This window comes from Oncorhynchus tshawytscha, linkage group LG07 (genome assembly GCF_018296145.1).
Source record: "Oncorhynchus tshawytscha isolate Ot180627B linkage group LG07, Otsh_v2.0, whole genome shotgun sequence".
Lineage (NCBI taxonomy): Eukaryota > Metazoa > Chordata > Actinopteri > Salmoniformes > Salmonidae > Oncorhynchus > Oncorhynchus tshawytscha.
Window position 1 is genome coordinate 64,993,048 of NC_056435.1, and position 21,719 is coordinate 65,014,766.

Genomic DNA, 21,719 nt, shown 5'->3' on the forward strand with positions numbered 1-21,719 from the left:
GAAAAAACTGGCAGTGTTATAACCATTTATTAGCTTTTTTTTTTACAGGAAATGTAGGAGTCTTTACCAGAAAGCACAGGAGTCTTTACCAGAAAGTGCAGGAATCTTTACCAGAAAGCAGCACAATCTGCTAAGGTTTCAATGCAGGTCAATAATCTGCTACGGTTTCAATGCAGGTCAATAATCTGCTACGGTTTCAATGCAGGTCAATAATCTGCTACGGTTTCAATGCAGGTCAATAATCTGCTAAGGTTTACGGTCAATTTCAGTAGGCATTCCGGTTTCAATGCAGGTCAATAATCAGTAGGCACCCCAATAACCCCATCAGTAGGCACCCCACAGGTCCCATCAGTAGGCAATAACCCCACCCCATCAGTAGGCACCCCACCCCATCAGTAGGCACCCCACCCCATCAGTAGGCACCCCACCCCATCAGTAGGCATTCCTTACATCAGTAGGCATTCCTTACAACAGTAGGCATTCCTTACATCAGTAGGCATTCCTAGTCGATCACCAAACATTTCTGTAGAAAAGCCAACGATAAAGGTGCGCTCCTTTTTAAAATGTTTTATTGTGTTGTGCTGTTGGAGGTAGGTGCACTTGATTCGTAAGGCCTGCACACAAGATAAGCTAAGTGTTCCCATTTTGAACCATTTTATTTGTCTGAATAGACAAATCGGGAGATCTGTGGCTTTAATCATGTGTGCCTTCTGCGCAGACCAATCGGATAGCTCAAATCACTGTGCCTACAAAGCTTGTACGACCCTAGCCACAGCAAAGTTTGATAGGCTAATCAAATCAAATCAAATTTTATTTGTCACATACACATGGTTAGCAGATGTTAATGCGAGTGTAGCGAAATGCTTGTGCTTCTAGTTCCGACAATGCAGTAATAACCAACAAGTAATCTAACTAACAATTCCAAAACTACTGTCTTATACACAGTGTAAGGGGATAAAGAATATGTACATAAGGATATATGAATGAGTGATGGTACAGAGCAGCATAGGCAAGATACAGTAGATGGTATCGAGTACAGTATATACATATGAGATGAGTATGTAAACAAAGTGGCATAGTTAAAGTGGCTAGTGATACATGTATTACATAAGGATGCAGTCGATGATATAGAGTACAGTATATACGTATGCATATGAGATTAATAATGTAGGGTAAGTAACATTATATAAGGTAGCATTGTTTAAAGTGGCTAGTGATATATTTACATCATTTCCCATCAATTCCCATTATTAAAGTGGCTGGAGTTGAGTCAGTGTCAGTGTGTTGGCAGCAGCCACTCAATGTTAGTGGTGGCTGTTTAACAGTCTGATGGCCTTGAGATAGAAGCTGTTTTTCAGTCTCTCAGTCCCAGCTTTGATGCACCTGTACTGACCTCGCCTTCTGGATGATAGCGGGGTGAACAGGCAGTGGCTCGGGTGGTTGATGTCCTTGATGATCTTTATGGCCTTCCTGTAACATCGGGTGGTGTAGGTGTCCTGGAGGGCAGGTAGTTTGTCCCCGGTGATGTGTTGTGCAGACCTCACTACCCTCTGGAGAGCCTTACGGTTGTGGGCGGAGCAGTTGCCGTACCAGGCGGTGATACAGCCCGCCAGGATACTCTCGATTGTGCATCTGTAGAAGTTTGTGAGTGCTTTTGGTGACAAGCCGAATTTCTTCAGCCTCCTGAGGTTGAAGAGGCGCTGCTGCGCCTTCTTCACGATGCTGTCTGTGTGGGTGGACCAATTCAGCTTGTCTGTGATTTGTATGCCGAGGAACTTAAAACTTGCTACCCTCTCCACTACTGTTCCATCGATGTGGATAGGGGGGTGTTCCCTCTGCTGTTTCCTGAAGTCCACAATCATCTCCTTAGTTTTGTTGACGTTGAGTGTGAGGTTGAGTGTCAGGAAGTCCAGTACCCAGTTGCACAGGGCGGGGTCGAGACCCAGGGTCTCGAGCTTGATGACGAGCTTGGAGGGTACTATGGTGTTGAATGCCGAACTGTAGTCAATGAACATTCTCACATAGGTATTCCTCTTGTCCAGGTGGGTTAGGGCAGTGTGCAGTGTGGTTGAGATTGCATCGTCTGTGGACCTATTTGGGCGGTAAGCAAATTGGAGTGGGTCTAGGGTGTCAGGTAGGGTGGAGGTGATATGGTCCTTGACTAGTCTCTCAAAGTACTTCATGATGACGGAAGTGAGTGCTACGGGGCGGTAGTCGTTTAGCTCAGTTACCTTAGCTTTCTTGGAAACAGGAACAATGGTGGCCCTCTTGAAGCATGTGGGAACAGCAGACTGGTATAGGGATTGATTGAATATGTCCGTAAACACACCGGCCAGCTGGTCTGCGCATGCTCTGAGGGCGCGGCTGGGGATGCCGTCTGGGCCTGCAGCCTTGCGAGGGTTAACGCGTTTAAATGTCTTACTCACCTCGGCTGCAGTGAAGGAGAGTCCGCATGTTTTCGTTGCAGGCCGTGTCAGTGGCACTGTATTGTCCTCAAAGCGGGCAAAAAGTTATTTAGTCTGCCTGGGAGCAAGACATCCTGGTCCGTGACTGGGCTGGATTTCTTCTTGTAGTCCGTGATTGACTGTAGACCCTGCCACATGCCTCTTGTGTCTGAGCCGTTGAATTGAGATTCTACTTTGTCTCTGTACTGACGCTTAGCTTGTTTGATAGCCTTGCGGAGGGAATAGCTGCACTGTTTGTGTTCGGTCATGTTACCAGTCACCTTGCCCTGATTAAAAGCAGTGGTTCGCGCTTTCAGTTTCACGCGAATGCTGCCATCAATCCACGGTTTCTGGTTAGGGAATGTTTTAATCGTTGCTATGGGAACGACATCTTCAACGCACGTTCTAATGAACTCGCACACCGAATCAGCGTATTCGTCAATATTGTTATCTGACGCAATACGAAACATATCCCAGTCCACGTGATGGAAGCAGTCTTGGAGTGTGGAGTCAGCTTGGTCGGACCAGCGTTGGACAGACCTCAGCGTGGGAGCCTCTTGTTTTAGTTTCTGTCTGTAGGCAGGGATCAACAAAATGGAGTCGTGGTCAGCTTTTCCGAAAGGAGGGCGGGGCAAGGGCCTTATATGCGTTGCGGAAGTTAGAGTAACAATGATCCAAGGTTTTTCCACCCCTGGTTGCGCAATCGATATGCTGATAAAATTTAGGGAGTCTTGTTTTCAGATTAGCCTTGTTAAAATCCCCAGCTACAATGAATGCAGCCTCCGGATAAATGGATTCCAGTTTGCAAAGAGTCAAATAAAGTTTGTTCAGAGCCATCGATGTGTCTGCTTGGGGGGGGATATATACGGCTGTGATTATAATCGAAGAGAATTCTCTTGGTAGATAATGCGGTCTACATTTGATTGTGAGGAATTCTAAATCAGGTGAACAGAAGGAGTTGAGTTCCTGTATGTTTCTTTCATCACACCATGTCTCGTTAGCCATAAGGCATACGCCCCCGCCCCTCTTCTTACCAGAAAGATGTTTGTTTCTGTCGGCGCGATGTGTGGAGAAACCCGCTGGCTGCACCGCCTCGGATAGCGTCTCTCCAGTGAGCCATGTTTCCGTGAAGCAAAGAACGTTACAGTCTCTGATGTCCCTCTGGAATGCTACCCTTGCTCGGATTTCATCAACCTTGTTGTCAAGAGACTGGACATTGGCGAGAAGAATGCTAGGGAGTGGTGCACGATGTGCCCGTCTCCGGAGTCTGACCAGAAGACCGCCTCGTTTCCCTCTTTTTCGGATTCGTTTTTTTGGGTCGCCGCATAGGATCCATTCCGTTGTCCCGGTTAAAAGGCAGAACACAGGATCCGCGTCGCGAAAAACATATTCTTGGTCGTACTGCTGGTGAGTTGACGCTGATCTTATATTCAGTAGTTCTTCTCGACTGTATCTAAGATGACCTGGGGTACTAATGTAAGAAATAACACGTAAAAAAGAAAACACTGCATAGTTTCCTAGGAACGCGAAGCGAGGCGGCCATCTCTGTCGGCGCCGGATGTTACTAATAGTCTACATAAGATTTAATAACTTGTAAAACCATGACCACAGTCTGTCAAAGAATACAGCAAAGATCTGCAGTTTTTATGCGTGAGTTTATGTCTAAGTTACTATTCAGTACTGTCAACACTTTTTATTCAACACATTGAATAGCAATGGTTCCTTGAGGACCTCCAGGGTTCCTCAAGTCATCACTAATTCTAAGAGTTTACGGAGCCTCATCCTGGTGAATTCTGTAGGATAGTGTGTTGAGGACCCTCACAAACCCTCCAACAAACATTGCTCATGGTTTATTTCACTGTACTTGTGCATGTGACATTAAAACTTGAACTTGAACTAATACAGCCTGTCGTGTCGATGTTTTATATCAAGGAATATTTAACTTTCTCTGGTCATAGGAACAACATGAATTTGTGCATGAGGTAGATCTGGTGAGACTCAAGTTTTGCCATCAGGATGAGACGGTATCCCATCTCTCTGGTCAGTTTTATCGGAGGAAAGGAAGGAGAGCGGAGGGACCGTGAGAGTCAGACCCTCTGCTGCTCTCTCACTCCCTCCACTGAGACTAATGCCATGTTCAAGACAGCTGGGAACTCAGAAATCTCTGCCTTCCGACTTCAGTGCGTTCAAGACAACTGGGAACTCTGAAAAAAATCAAGATCCGACTGGGAAAAATCGTTTTGAACAGTCATCCAAATCGGAATTTCAAGTCGGAAACAGGCATCTTTCTAGAGCTCCGACTTTCCGACCTGAACATCACTGGCATCAATATTTGTTCTTGATTTTTCCAGAGTTCCCAGTTGTCTTGAAAGAACCATGATCATGAGATGCAGGTACCATCAGTCCAGTAAAAAAAAAAATACTTTTATTTCAATTAATGCTGTGCAGTGCCTCACAAGTGATACAACAACTGATCTATTTTGTTATCAAAGCTTGAGGTTTGAAATATAATATGGTCTGTGAATAACAATATTGGCGGGCCAGGCATATAGCCAATATGATGTGATAATGTATTAGGTGTACTGCACAAACCTCATTCCTACAGAAGTGTTTTTATTAGGTTCATGTATCTGAGCGGTAGATCTCGGCTTGGTTTTTGACTGCGAAAATGATCTTGACTCTGAAATGGTTGGTGACCACTGCCTTACATAGTTCACCATTTTTTCCCCCCAGAACCCCGTGGGCAGTATACTGCTCTATGAAGGGAAAAGGGTGTCATTTGGTACGCAGACTGAGAGATAGCCACGGCTGCTACTCTGTCACAGTTGCTGCCATCCTACCGCTCTAACCTAAATTACAAACGGACCATTAAGCTTTATTGTGGGAAATCACACAAATGGGTAGATTTATGTCCGAAGTCAAGCTTTTATGAAATGGATACATCTGGAACACAGATTGTGGCAAAGAAATGAGAGCTGGAGAGTCCAAAATTCATATCAACCTGACCAGCGATTACTTCCCTGTCATTCTAACACAATTCCTATGGACATTTGGACCTCGGATATGATTGCAAATGCAAAATGTTGCCAACTGCATTAATAATGTACACTGAACAAAAATATAAACACAACATGCAGTGTTGGTCCCATGTTTAATGTAATGTAATGTAAAATCCCTGGCATTTTCCATATGCACAAGAAGCTTATTTCTCTCATATTCTGTGTACAAATTTGTTTACATCCCTGTTAGTGAGCAATTCTCCTTTGCCAATATAATCCATCCACCTGACAGGTGTGGCATATCAAGAAGCTGATTAAAGAGCATGATCATTACACAGGTGCACCTTGTGCTGAGGCCACTTTAATTGTTCAGTTTTGTCACACAACACAATGCCACAGATGTCTCAAGTTTTAATGAGGCGTGCAATTGGCATGCTGACTGCAGGAATGTCCACCAGAGGTGTTGCCTGACCATAAGCTGCCTCCAATGTCGTTTTAGAGAATTTGAAGGTACTTCCAACCGGCCTCACAACCGCAAACTATGTGTAACCACGCCAGCCCAGGACCTCCACATCTGGTTTCTTCACCTACGGGATTGTCTGAGGGGGGGCGAGGTGGTACTCATTCTGATTGGCTGGGCCTGGCTACTCAGTGGGTGGTCCTGGCTGCCAAGTGGGTGGGCCTATGTGCTCCAAGGCCCACCCATGGCTGCGCCCCTGCCCAGTCATGTGAAATCCATAGATCAGGGCCTCATGAATTTATTTCAATTGACTGATTTCCTTATATGAACTGTAACTCAGTCAAATCTTTGAAATTGTTGCATGTTGCATTTATATTTTTGTTCAGAATATTTAATCAAGTACGGTTGGATTCATGTGTAAATGTTTAACTTTGAATATGATAAAAGTGTATTTGATCACCGTCATTGTCTCACACTCGAGTTTAGTGTCACTTACTTGAGCTTTCCTTTCACTTGACCTGTGGGGACACAATTACGCATTCAGCAACTGTGGCAACAGCGACTTGTGGTTGGTTTTTGTTGCTAAGCAAAGCAGGTACATAATGTGCAGTTCTATACAACAGTAATCTCTCTTTCATTTGGCCATCGACTGGATCAATACCTCCTCTTAGGGTCATTTTTCCAAAATGACATGGTTTTCCAGAAATACCAGTTGGAGGATTTTAGGATTTCCTGATAGTTCCCTCATGATTACGTCAATCTTACAACCAGGATGTCTGGACAACAAGAGACTTTGGAGAAAGTAGCAGAATTTATTTTACCATTGCGACATAGCATAGGACTTCACACAGCCCTAACACTCACCTCCCAAAAATGCACAACTGACGTGGCTCTGCGTATGTGACTCCTACTCAACTGAATGTATTCTAGATCGTGGCTCTGTATAACATGACTGACTCCTACTCAACTGAATGTATTCTAGATCGTGGCTCTGCGTACATGACTCCTACTCAACTGAATGTATTCTAGATCGTGGCTCTGTGTACCATGACTGACTCCTACTCAACTGAATGTTGGAACCGTGCTGAGAATTCGAAAAGTATGAAAGCCAACGGTCCAATATTCTAATACGTGGCTGTGCGGATGCAGACTCAATGTGGACTCTGATAAGCACCTATGGATGACAAAGCGTCCATGAGTATAGTTTGTGCACATAAATCTATATGTCTGAAACGTTCTCAACCTATTTCAATCTGTCCATTATTCTTTTATCCATCTATTCATCTTATGTCTGTCCATCCATCCATCCATCCATAATTTCTACCTTTTGTCATACAGGAGTGCAGAGCATTGAGGTAAAAAAGAGACAGCGTCCACTGGAGACAGCGTCCAAGATGGCCGACCGTTGTTTTCAACTTAATCTACTCACGTTCTCATACACCGTTTCGCGGTGGTTGTTAATTAAATGTTAATATCTTCGGATGTGATGTAAAAACAAAATCAGAAGACAATTACATGAATAATTCAATTGATATCATTTTTGCACAATGTTGACAACGAAATTCGTCTTTTGACAAATTTTCCAATTGGACTTCTCTGGGAATGGAATTTTCTTTTTGGGCTCGAATTCCGGTAAACTGCAATACCGAAAGTGTCCTCTTAGCACAGTGGAAAGCGTGCTTCTAGAACGGAACCCTGGGGCCTTGGTATAGACACTATTGAGTTAGCTTTAGCCCAATTCAGTCTCCTTAGCCACTTTCCAGCTACCTCTAGTCTGTGTATGCTCGAGAGAGAGAGAGAGAGAGAGAGAGAGAGAGAGAGAGAGAGAGAGAGAGAGAGAGAGAGAGAGAGAGAGAGAGAGAGAGAGAGAGAGAGGCTTGGCATTGATGCAGGCTACCGGGATTGATCCCCGCTCGCGGGCCTCCCTCCCAAGCCCAATTACAACACTGTGCTTTTGATTACCCTCCAAGGCTCTATTTTGGGCGATTCAAACATCCACCGCCGACCCACCTTTCATTCCTCTGCTCACTCATCCTCACCAACTAAAGCACTTTCTTAAATGTTTAGATGCGGCAATCCCAGAATCTCGGGGATCCTCCCACACAAGCTGAGTCATGTGCTTGGGTTCTCTGGGCTGTAACCACTTCTTCCCGATCCCAAGCCAGTTCACATATTGCTTACTTCAATACAGGGTTTCCGGTGAGGAGGCATGTCTATGACTCATATTCATTTTGGTCTGTTATATAAAAAAAGACCTGGCTGCATGTCCATAAGCACGCCGACTCCAGTATGAAAGGAGGAACAAAAGGAACAAACACTCAAGCAATTAGCTGCAGAAGGAAAGAAATCCTCTGTCAAAAAAAGTGCTTATACTCAAGGTTAGCCCTCTCATGACATGCTGGGTGTTTAGATCCTATGGAACACTTCCCACAGCATGGACTGTAACCATGGCAATGCACATGACCTTCTGGCTGTTTTCCTCTGTGGAGAAAGAGAAAACAGCTTTCGGAGGACGAGGCAGGCGGCAGGGTGGTTCTGTTATTCCATTGGCAATGGAGTGTGGATGTCGGTGTTATTTTTGGAGTTTGTTGTTTGGGAGTGGGGCTGAAATGGCTGAAATAGGCTCTCAGGCTTACATGAATAACAGTTGAAGATTAGTCTGGCTCTGAACAAAATGTCCATTCTGGGTCTAGCTGTTGCTCTGGTTGAAACCGTGGACAGCTGACTAAATGACCGACAACTGGACCTTGTGGAGTACAGTATGTTCATTCAAACCTATGTTGATATCTACTTATCTAGAAATATATTTATTTTCTGTAATTAGATTGCGATGATTAAATGGATAACTTTATTCGGTCTGGCTACAATACATGAATCACAATAGCATAATTGAGAGTTTGCTTTCCACATCAATATCTGTAACTGTCTACATAGAAGCATATGGCCTCTAATGTCATTGATATCAAGACATATTTGTTTGATACCTCAGTCACTGATGACACAATGATGACTGCATATCATAGATAAAAAATAAAACGGAGAACTTTAACACTGTGGTGGGAATGTTCAGGCTGTTTCAATATATAAAGCAACCGGAGGAGAGGACAGATACATCCAGATGCTGCTTAATCAGTGTAGCTATAGCTTCTCCGCAGATGTTTAAAAGCCTTAGAGGACATCTGCATAATGCATAACTGGCTAGTGCACTGTGTTGTGTCTGTCAGAAGATGTACAGTATCTTACCAACCTGCATGAATGAGTCTGGGCGGTCAGATCAAGAGGTTGGGAGGATCGTTTGAATATATAAACTAGCTAGATCCTGACTTCCACTTAAGTCAAATTTGAACTTAGTTTCACATTGACGTCAATGCGTTAGTATGAGAAAATTTGACCTAAGTGGAAGTTATGATTTGCCTTACTGCACCATAGTATGATAACTTGTCTTCGTGTTGACTAATGATCAATCCTGATCATTAATCAAAATGTGTTCTTGTCATTACTGTTGATTGGAACTAAGAATTAAGGAGAAGTGAGATGCAAAGGAATTTCTCAATTTCAGGGAATGTTTTCTGGCAAAGGGGAGAGGAGAGTTGATCTGATCAGTTGGCTTGAGCTTTTTGGGGGTTAAATCCATCATGTTGCTCTCTTTCTCCATCCCTCTCTCTATCTCTCTTTCTCTCCATAAAACCAGCCATCTATTTCTCTCTAAAAACGATCCATCCATTTCACCACTTAAACCTCTCAAAGCCTACGGGATTCAATTCCTCCATCGGCTGCACAAGCCTCAGGGTGCTGGTACCATGAAATTAAAATCCAACCGGCTTAACTTTGACAAAATAAATGTTTTCGTTCATCAAGTGCCTTTGTTCCCAATGTTCTCGAACAAAATGATTCCACATTATTTCCCAGGCTGCACCGTGATCAAATACCTGCATGGTGAAATCCCAAATGACAACGCTGAAGTTTCACAAAGTAGAGGTTTTCTCTTACATAACTCTTTATTAAAACCAATACTCATTTTCCTAATGTCAGGGGAATTGGGTTGACAATTAAGTCAGTGGTAAAAGCGATGGTCAGTGAGGGACTGCTTTGTGTGTATGCACAACAATGTGTGTGTGTGTGTGTGTGTGTGTGTTTGTTAGATGGACTGGTTAAGGTGGAGATTTTCATTAGTGCTGCATGAGTCAACAGCCTTTTCAGAGAGCTGTCCCATCGTCACTAATTACACACTCCTGCATTTGGAGTTTTAATTGGGAAACTGATCTATGCATAACGTCCCTTTCTATCAGGATCCCAACCGGTGTGGGTTGCATAATTAACCAAAACTAGCGTTTATCTGTCACATCTTTATGTTTCTGCAATTGTTGCCATATTTCATTATTACTTTTGTTCAAATTAATAACGCAGTATGTAATTACGTTCTATGTGCTCTGATTTATGAGCCGCTTGTATTCCTGCAATTGGGACTTTGATAAAGTAATGACTCTCAGTGAATTATGGGTATTGTTAGAGCTTTGGATCTGTGGTGCTGACACTAACAACGATAGAGGTGACATCACCGACAAGGCAATAACGGACAGAGTGCTGACTCGCGTTGTGCCTAATCACATCCACTGAATCAGACACTGTTTTTGAGCGCAGTTCAGGTGATTGTGTGTGTGTGTGTGTGTGTGTGTGTGTTTGTTGCACTGTAAACACGTTTGTCTATTTGAACATGCATTTGTTTGTGTATATAGTAAAATACGTGTGTGTGTGTGTGTGTGTGTGTGTGTGTGTGTGTGTGTGTGTGTGTGTGTGTGTGTGTTTGTGACACCAGTACAGTACATCTACCTCCTCGCCATAACAACAAGTGTCTGCGATTCTGTCACGGCCACCAATCTCTCTCTCTAACCATGCATTTCTGCTGCTGTTCTCCTACTAGTCACCAGATATATTGATTACAATTCATAAAAGAACTCCATGCCTGGGAGAAAGCTTGGGGCCTTCTTACAGTATTATGCAGTCAGCCATAACTAAAATATAGATCATTAACGGTCATTAAAGGTCCTCGAAGGGCATATTTGGAGAGGTGGAAAAGGAGTCTGGGTGGATGGATGAGGTTTGTCCGAGGCTGCTTACCAAACAGTACCCTATTCCCTAGTGCACTACAGGGCCCATAGGGCTCTGGTCAAAAGTAGTGCATTATATCGGGAATAGGGTTTTCATTTGGGATGCAGAGTGCTGAGAGAGTGTTAAACCCTCTGTCAGAAAGCCCCCAGACAGAGTGCTGAGAGAGTGTTAAAGCCTCTGTCAGAAAGCCCCCAGACAGAGTGCTGAGAGAGTGTTAAAGCCTCTGTCAGAAAGCCCCCAGACAGAGTGCTGAGAGAGTGTTAAAGCCTCTGTCAGAAAGCCCCCAGACAGAGTGCTGAGAGAGTGTTAATTAAACCCTCTGTCAGAAAGCCCCCAGACAGAGTGCTGAGAGAGTGTTAAACCCTCTGTCAGAAAGCCCCCAGACAGAGTGCTGAGAGAGTGTTAAAGCCTCTGTCAGAAAGCCCCCAGACAGAGTGCTGAGAGAGTGTTAAACCCTCTGTCAGAAAGCCCCAAGACAAAATCTACTTTCTTGAAGGGTGAGCTTTTCAATGATGTCTCATTCTCCTTACAGAGGCATCATGGGAAGGAAAACAAGATACTTTCTCAACAACAAAAAACACAGGAACAAGAGCGGACATGTTCACTGCACCTTTCACACTGCACTTGATGAGAGTGGACAGCTACATTTTGATGCAGCAACACCCCCCTCCCATTTCACATTGACAAAAAACTCTAGCACTTCAAAACTGAAGCACTACATTCAAAGCCTCTGGATGCAAAAGAAAATAGAGCAAACAAACTTACGACTCGCTTGTTATTATATTCTTCATTAGAAAATAACTAATTCTGCAAATAATTAACAAAGCAGCGGTGGACATAAAACGACAGCTCATGAATTTGCAAATGATCGATGTAAAATAGCATTTTATAATTGTTTTCTCTCCGGACAAGATCTTTCTTGCATTTCATCTTGCGTGAATACGTGATGGACGAAGGAAATCTCCTAGTACTGTAGAAAGCATCTCCACAGCCTAGTGATGTCCTCTGCTTCCTGTAAATAAGACCAGAGGCTGATTTCAGCACCATGGACAGCAGCACAGCAGCCCACAACATTACAGAGGCTGATTTCAGCACCATGGACAGCAGCACAGCAGCCCACAACATTACAGAGGCTGATTTCAGCACCATGGACAGCAGCACAGCAGCCCACAACATTACAGAGGCTGACTTCAGTTCCATGGACAGCAACACAGCAGCCCACAACATTACAGAGGCTGATTTCAGCTCCATGGACAGCAGCACAGGAGCCCATGACGCGAGAGAGGCTGATTTCAGCACCACAGACAGCACCACATCAGCCCATTAGAGAGGCTCGCTTTAGCACCACGGACAGCACCACAGTGACATTTCCCACTATAAAAACCTCTAACTTATCTGCCCTCCACAGCAGTAGTGGTGACTACACAGAGTAATTCAAGGTTCGCTGCACACTGACTCCTGTGTGAACAGGATGCATGTAGGAGCCTCTGGCTAAATGGAATGTGTGCTGCTATTCTGAGATCAGTGGAGCTTTTCTATCTGCTGCTATGGGGGCAGAGAGGCGGGTGGGGAGGGAAGGATGGGTGGAGGGGGGTGGGGAGGGGAGGGAAGGGGAGGGAGATAAGGCATATCCAACACAGAGCAGGAGTTATCACTATGTATCTCCACACAGCCAAGTGCATATCTATGACATCCATATGTTTCCCTGGATAAAATGTGACATCTATGTGTTTCCCTGGATAAAATGAGACATCTATGTGTTTCCCTAGATAAAATGAGACATCTATGTGTTTCCCTGGATAAAATGAGACATCTATGCGTTTCCCTAGATAAAAAGAGACATCTAAACTCAGCAAAAAAAGAAATGTCCTCTCACTGTCAACTGCGTTTATTTTCAGCAAACTTAACATGTATAAATATTTGTATGAACATAACAAGATTCAACAACTGAGACACAAACTGAGCAAGTTCCACAGACATGTGACCAACAGAAATGTAATCATGTGTCCCTGAAGAAAGGGGGGGGTCAAAATCAAAAGTAACAGTCAGTATCTGGTGTGGCCACCAGCTGCATTAAGTACTGCAGTGCATCTCCTCCTCATGGACTGCACCAGATTTGCCAGTTCTTGCTGTGAGATGTTACCCCACTCTTCCACCAAGGCACCTGCAAGTTCCCGGACATTTCTGGGGGGGGAATGGCCCTAGCCCTAACCCTCTGATCCAACAGGTGCCAGACGTGCTCAATGGGATTGAGATCCGGGCTCTTCGCTGGCCATGGCAGAACACTGACATACCTGTCTTGCAGAAAATCATGCACAGAACGAGCAGTATGGCTGGTGGCATTGCCATGCTGGAGGGTCATGTCAGGATGAGCCTGCAGGAAGGGTACCACATGAGGGAGGAAGATGTCTTCCCTGTAATGCACAGCGTTGAGATTGCCTGCAATGACAACAAGCTCCAATGGCACGTTGTGTTAGCTAATCCAAGTTCATCATTTTAAGAAACAGACACCTCACAAGTCCTCAACTGGCAGCTTAATTAAATAGTGGCCGCAAAACACTAGCAGCTTCTGGCAGCTTCATTAAATAGTAACTGCAAAACACCAGTCTCAACGTCAACAGTGAAGAGGCGACTCTGGAATGCCGGCCTTCTAGATAGAGTTCCTCTGTCCAGTGTCTGTGTTATTTTGCCCATCTTAATCTTTTTTTTTATTGGCCAGTCTGAGATGTGGCTTTTTCTTTGCAACTCTGCCTAGAAGGTCAGCATCCCAGGGTCGCCTCTTCACTGTTGACGTTGAGACTGGTGTTTTGCGGTTACTATTTAATGAAACTGCCAGTTGAGGACTTGTGAGGCGTCTGTTTCTCAAACTAGACATTCTAATGTACTTGTCCTCTTGCTCAGTTGTGCGCCGGGGCCTCCCACTCCTCTTTCTATTCTGTTTAAAGCCAGTTTGTACTGTTCTGTGAAGGGAGTTGTACACAGCGTTGTACACGATCTTCAGTTTCTTGGCAATTTCTCGCATGGAATAGCCTTGATTTCTCAGAACAAGAATAGACTGACGAGTTTCAGAAGAAAGGTCTTTGTTTCTGGCCATTTTGAGCCTGTAATCGAATCCACAAATGCTGATGCTCTAGATACTAAACTAGTCTAAAGAAGGCCAGTTTTTTTTATTTGATTTATTTATAATGATAAACTTGGATTAGCTAACACAATGTGCCATTGGAACACAGGAGTGATGGTTGCTGATAATGGGCCCCTGTACACCTATGTAGATATTCCATTAAAAAATCTGCCATTTCCAGCTACAATAGTCATGTACAACATTAATATCTACACTGTATGTATTATCAATTTGATGTTATTTTAATGGATTTAAAAAAAAAAAAATCTTTCAAAAACAAGGACATTTCTAAGTGACCCCAAACTTTTGCACGGTAGTGTATGTTTCCCTGGATAAAATGAGACATCTATGTGTTTCCCTGGCTAAAATAAATAGACATACACACACTTGCTCATACACATGCAAGCACACATGCACGTATGCGCGCGCACACACACACAAACAAACAAGCAACAGCGCTCGAGTAATCAGATTAGCTTGACAGAGTGTTGTGTCGTTAGGCGGGTTTATCTTGCACTCGACAACCTGCCCTTGATGAGGAGTTTAAACGGGTCGTGCTCCCCTTCAATCACCACAGTCTTTTGCCATGCCCAGTCATAATTCTCCCCAAAAGATGCCCGCATTAAGTTAATTATTCATGTTCCGAGCTGCCACAGTCTATTTTTATCACAAAGCCCTCACAGGTATACAAGCTCCGAGCGGCGGCACAGTGACTGTTTTCAAATCTGAAACCTGGGGCTCCAGTGCATCCCTTGGAGCCCTGGTCAACACAACCCTGTTCAACACATTCCCTGTTCAACACAACCCTGGTCAATACAATTCCTGGACAACACAACCCTGTTCAACACAACACTGTTCAACACAACACTGTTACAACCCTGTTCAACACAACACTGTTACAACCCTGTTCAACACAACACTGTTACAACCCTGTTCAACACAACACTGTTCAACACAACCCTGTTCAACACAACACAACACTGTTCAACACAACACTGTTACAACCCTGTTCAACACAACACTGTTACAACCCTGTTCAACACAACACTGTTACAACCCTGTTCAACACAACCCTGTTCAACACAACCCTGTTCAACACAACCCTGTTCAACACAACACTGTTCAACACAAGCATGTGTGAACAGGTAAAACTAAACTAAAGCTACACAACAACACAATAGGTTCTTTAGGTATTGATCCAAATCCCTATTTTCCCAGCAACACTGCTGTGGTGACGTATAGGAGGGGAGTGGAGCCGGGACTTGTTTTGACAGCTGGAGCAGATGGATGAGCAGCGAGCGACGGCAGGTTGGCATCTCCGTTAGCGAGCGTCGGTGTGTGTTGTGTGCCCAAACTTGCTCAGGCACTGGGCGCCATATGCATTTTGAGTGTTTACGGAGCCGTGGTTGTGGAGGGGGGGGAGGTTTGGGGAGCATTGCACCCAAGCAGTGTGTGTCTGTGTGTATATCTGTGTGTGTGTGTGTGTGTGTGTGTGTGTGTCTGTCTGTGTGACTGTGTATCGGTCTGTGTGTATCTGTCTGTGTGTCTGTCTGTCTGTGTGACTGTGTATCGGTCTGTGTGTGTGTGTGTGTGTGTGTCTGTGTGACTGTGTATCGTTCTGTGTGTATCTGTGTGTGTGTGTGTGTCTCTGTCTGTCTGTCTATGTGACTGTGTATCGTTCTGTGTGTATCTGTGTGTGTGTGTGTGTGTGTGTCTGTCTGTGTGTGTGTGTATCAGTGTGCTGTAATTCCCGTACGTTCACCAGTCCGTCGTATTTGGATAGAAACCCATTACTATTCCTGTCACACAGCAACAGTAAAGAGGAGAAGCATCACCCCAAGCAGGCAGGCAGGTAAGAGCATTATGCAGCAACACACTCACACTTGAATGTCCATTCGCTACCTTCTGGCTGTGTGAGTCTGTATGCACCGCACAAATGTGTGAGTATGTATGAGTATAGATATATTGGATTCATGTACGTGAGCTTGTGTGTGTGTGTGTGTTTGATGAGCTTATGTGTGTGTGTGTTTGTGCATCCGTGTGTGTGCGTGCGTTTGTGAGACAGATTCCATCACTCACCCTGGCTGTTGGGTCCCCCGTCCCCCTCTTCTGTGTCAGTTAGGTTGTTAAGCATCCTCGCTCCTCTATAACGGCTCTATAGGAGGGATACTACAACGCTTACCAGCCCCTTCTAGGCTTACTCCTGGCTTCTCCTTCACCAGGTGTCCTCCTCCACTAAACGTTTGACAATGCAGAACAAATGTAGTAGAAGGAGATGCTCTCCTCTGGTCCTGCCTCCCCTATGTGATGCTAAGCAGAGGAGCGAAGAGAGGCGGGCGAAAAAAATAGGGAGCGCTTTTTTTCTCTCCCTCTTTGCAGATCCTCCTCTCGTCGTCTCCTCGTCGCTTGTAAGCTCTCTCCCTCTCCCTCTCTCTCTCTCTCGAAATGAGGAGGTAGCAGTCACTCTCTCTCTCTCTCTCACACACACACACACACACACACACACACACACACACACACACACACACACACACACACACACACACACACACACACACACACTCTCTCTCTCTCTCTCTCTCTCTCTCTCCTTCACCCCAACATAATCAGTGTAATTTCACTAAATTGATCATGTATTCAAAGGGTATTATTGGCTATCCCTCCCTCTCTCCTCCCTCTTTCTTTCTCTCCTCTTCTCCCTTTCTCTTCCTCAGTCTTTTGCCTCTCCCTCTCTTCACAGCTGTCATATGGAAAGGTGATTTGAGAGGGAGGACTCTGCAGTGTTTGAAGAGTGAGCTTTAGCCTTCCTGGGCTCTATGCCTCTCAGCTCTGGTGTTCCTTCTCCGTGTCGCCTTAAGAAACTGTGGCTGGCAAGCGCTAGTCGCTTTAATGTCAGATGCAAATAGCACATTGTGTTACCAGCTTTTTTGAACAAGCACAATCAATATAATCTGGGTTCAGCATAGTTATAGACAATAAGGACGCGGGTGCTCATGCTGACACACACACATACACACACACACGCAAAGGGGGTCGACATGTATGTATTCTTAATCCTGTCCTTTTGATAATTTCCTTTAAATATAGACAGCTTTCTACCTATCCAGGGGGTCTGTACACAGTACTATATTTAAGTGTAGAATCGTATACAGTACATGGTGAGTGATGAAAGACTCTTGAGTGTGTAGTTGTTGAGACAGAAAGAACATCTTGTCCTTTCAAGAAAGGGGTGACTCACATAGATGAGAAAGATACATAGATTCATCTCTGTGTGTGTGTGTGTGTGTGTGTGTGTGTGTGTGTCACAGGTTGTGATACCACTCCAGAGATAAGAAAGCACTTCATCTTTAACAAGTCTGGGTACCACAGATGCACTCAAGACATTTCTATTAAAACAACTCCTCCTTTGGAATCACAAGGGATACAATGATTACGAAGCAGTGTTTAAAATCTCTCACCGTGGACACAGTACGCCTTTAATCAGCAACATCTTCCATTATGTCATGTGTGTGTTTTTGTTTTGTGTTTATGGATCCCATTAACACCCTGGAAAACAGTGTGAATTGTTACTGAGTCGCCTACCGTGGTTGAACAAATAGGAATGACAGGAGAGATCTTCATGAAGATATCGTGTCGGGCCGAATAACTGTATGTACCTGTGACTGTATTCATGACACAGCACTGTCTCTTGTGCCTTATTGATTAGAGAAGACATCAATTAAGAAGTAATACTATGTCTAGCCAACCATCCAATCAAAAGACTAAATTATGGTACAGTAAAAGATTGACTAACATTGATCAATAATGATGTGTGATTTACCCAATGATCGATCATTCATTATTGAGTATAACACTAATTTAGGTAGATATTCATTTAATCTCTGAGTATTGTGAGACCTATGGGCCTGTAGTACTCAACAACTAAACAACACTGGCCTATCCATGGAGGTTAACCAATTTCCCCTTTTACATATCAACCTGGTCCTACTCCCTACTTCTCCCCCCTTGGTCCTGACCCGTCGATGTTTGCAGATCTGAGGGATCTGGATAGGTTGAATTAGTGTAGTGGTAGAGCTCCCTCCTATTGCTGAGTTGGTCCCTTGGTTTACAGCCCAATGTATAATTGTTGAATCGTTGCCACAGTCACTAACGCAGTGTCACATCTGGGACATCTGGTGATAAGAATCATCTACAGAATCTACAGATCCGGTACAGAATTGTCTGTCCATATAATCAATAGAATCCTACAACCCATCTCTGTGGTGGTTCTATAACTGTTATAAGTACAGTTGGGTTCTCTATACTTCAAACATAGAACATAATACATTTCTGAACAATCAATGAATTAACATTTTTTACAATATGTTTCAATAACAACAATGAAACCAGTCAGAACTGCACACACAAACATCCATTAACCAGATAATTGTTTATTTATTTTACCACCAACTTCTGGTGAACCCACTTGGCAGCCATTCAGCACATCAGTTCAGGCTGAGTAATAAAAAGGAGCGAGGAGTTATGCTGCCGCTGTGGAAAATGATATGATAGCGGTGGTCTTCATGAACAATTCCTTAGATGCCATTTCCCCCGAAGCTAATCCCACTGGATCAAACCACTGACTCTCTCTGGTGAAGATTCAATGGATGTTATCATCTGTCTTAACCCCCCTCCGAACCAATTCATTCTCAACGGCATTCAGTCCGAAAGGTTCAGTACATAGGTTTGTCGTCTATACAACCATGGCAACCCCAACCAACCCCAGCCAGCCCCAGTCAACACCAGTCAACCCCAGCCAGCCCCAGTCAGCCCCAGCCAACCCCAGTCAACCCCAGCCAGCCCCAGTCAACCCCAGTCAACCCCAGTCAGCCCCAGCCAACCCCAGTCAACCCCAGCCAGCCCCAGTCAACCCCAGTCAACACCAGTCAACCCCAGCCAGCCCCAGTCAGCCCCAGCCAACCCCAGTCAACCCCAGCCAACCCCAGTCAACCTCAGCCAACCCCAGCCAACCCCAGTCAACCTCAGCCAACCCCAGCCAAACTCAGCCAACCGCAATGGACCCTTTTACTCCATTAAGCCAACCTCTTTGACGAAAGACTGGTTTTGGGTCAGATGAACTGTTGTGAAGAAGAAAAGTGCAAGCGCCACAGGAAGAATAGTATTGGGTAACCTGCCCTTGTGTACTCCAGCACTCCAATCGATAGGCAGAGCTGTTGAACACGGGGCATAACAGGATCAGGTGACATCAACAAAGCTGTGGCTTTGGTGTTGGGCTCGGGGAGAGACGGGCGCAGGGATCAAAACGTTGTCAACGCAAGCTCATGAGGGACGAGAAGCTTGTCTGTCAGACAGAGAACGCATTCTATGTTTAGCACGTTTGAGTGCGATGGGGGATGAGTCAGAAGAGTCCCTAGTAGTCGCTCTGTGTGTGTGTGTGTGTTTGTAGGAGGGTGTGGGAGTGTGAGTGCGTGTGCATGCATATGCGGATGTTTTTGTGTGTGTGTGAGCATGTGTGTTTGTGTGCATGCATACCCATGTGTGTATGTGTGTGCGTGTGTGTGTATGTTAGCATGTGTGGTCCACCATGAGCGGCCATCATCAACAATGTCAGTGGCTCCATTAGAACCCATTTTTTAACCCTGTCAGAGCACCTCCAAGACAAACGCACCATTCCAAACTCCTCGTAGAGTTGACAAACGCACCATTCCAAACTCCTCGTAGAGTTGACAACCGCACCATTCCAAACTCCTCATAGAGTTGACAAACGCACCATTCCAAACTCCTCGTAGAGTTGACAAACGCACCATTCCAAACTCCTCATAGAGTTGACAACCGCACCATTCCAAACTCCCCGTAGAGTTGACAAACGCTCCATTCCAAACTCCTCGTAGAGTTGACAAACGCACCATTCCAACCTCCTCGTAGAGTTGACAAACGCACCATTCCAAACTCCTCGTAGAGTTGACAAACGCACCATTCCAACCTCCTCGTAGAGTTGACAAACGCACCATTTCAAACTCCTCGTAGAGTTGACAAACGCACCATTCCAAAACTCCTCGTAGAGTTGACAAACGCACCATTCCAAACTCCTCGTAGAGTTGACAAACGCACCATTCCAAACTCCTCGTAGAGTTGACAAAACTCCAACCTCCTCGTAGAGTTGAGTAGAGTTGACAAACGCACCATTCCAAAACTCCTCGTAGAGTTGACAAACGCACCATTCCAAACTCCTCGTAGAGTTGACAAACGCACCATTCCAAACTCCCGTAGAGTTGACAAACACACCATTCCAAACTCCCCGTAGAGTTGACAAACGCACCATTCCAACCTCCTCGTAGAGTTGACAAACGCACCATTCCAAACTCCTCGTAGAGTTGACAAACGCACCATTCCAACCTCCTCGTAGAGTTGACAATGCACCATTCCGAACTCCTCGTAGAGTTGACAAACGCACCATTCCAAAACTCCTCGTAGAGTTGACAAACGCACCATTCCAAACTCCTCGTAGAGTTGACAAACGCACCATTCCAAACTCAACATAGGGCTCTTATTTAAATGAACTTAAAGCCCAGCTCTAAAAAGAGCAGGAATGAGAATCATTTGTTGAATAATGTTTTTGTAAATAGGTCCCTGGAAGAGGTCATACAGACTGAGTCCCACTACTCAAGGTTCCTCCTCCATAATGAAGAGAAAGACATTGGTTGATTAAAAAAACATATCATTCAGAGTAGAATCAGATGACATCTGGTGACCTTGTGTCGGGTCAAGGAAAGGATGGAGTGACACAAGGTGATGACGTGTGTTAAAATACACTGAACAAAAGTATAAATGCAACATGCAACAATTTTAAAGATTTTACTGAGTTACAGTTCATATAAGGAAATCAGTCAATTGAAATATATTCATTAGGCCCTAATCTATGGATTTCACATGACTGGAAATACAGATATGCATCTGTTGGTCACAGATAACTTTAAAAAAGGTTGAGGCGTGGATCAGAGGGGCGTAGTCAGTATCTGGTGTGACCACCATTTGCCTCATGCAGTGCGACACATCTCCTTCGCATAGAGTTGATCAGGCTGTTGATTGTGGCCTGTGGAATGTTGTCCCACTCCTCTTTAATGGATGTGAGAAGTTGCTGGATATTGGATGGAACTGGAACACGCTGTCTTACATGTCGATCCAGAACATCCCAAATGTGCTCAATGGTTGGTGACATGTCTGGTGAGTTTGCAGGCCCTGGAAGAACTGGGACATTTCTGTACAGATCCTTGTGACATGGGACTGTGCATTATCATGCTGAAACATGAGGTGATGGCGGTAGATGAATGGCACAACAATGGGCCTCAGCATCTCGTCACGGTATCTCTGTGCATTCAAATTGCCATCAATAAAATGCAATTGTGTTTGTTGTACGTGGTGGAAACTGAGGAAAACCTAAAAGTACATGATGTATACATGATGACGTGTGAGTTCAAATATACAGTGCCTTGCGAAAGTATTCGGCCCCCTTGAACTTTGCGACCTTTTGCCACATTTCAGGCTTCAAACATAAAGATATAAAACTGTATTTTTTTGTGAAGAAT

General features: G+C 44.6%; 1 protein-coding gene across 1 annotated transcript in view; it reads right to left on the reverse strand.

Moving 5' to 3' along the window:
• Positions 1–16,521, reverse strand: part of slc12a5a (solute carrier family 12 member 5a) — a 175,100-nt gene extending 158,579 nt beyond the window's left edge. The window contains exon 1 of the mRNA XM_042324822.1: positions 16,213–16,521. Within this exon, the coding sequence (XP_042180756.1) occupies positions 16,213–16,267 (55 nt within the window). The 5' untranslated portion in view covers positions 16,268–16,521. The remainder of the gene's footprint in view (positions 1–16,212) is intronic.
• Between the last annotated feature and the right edge of the window lie 5,198 nt (positions 16,522–21,719).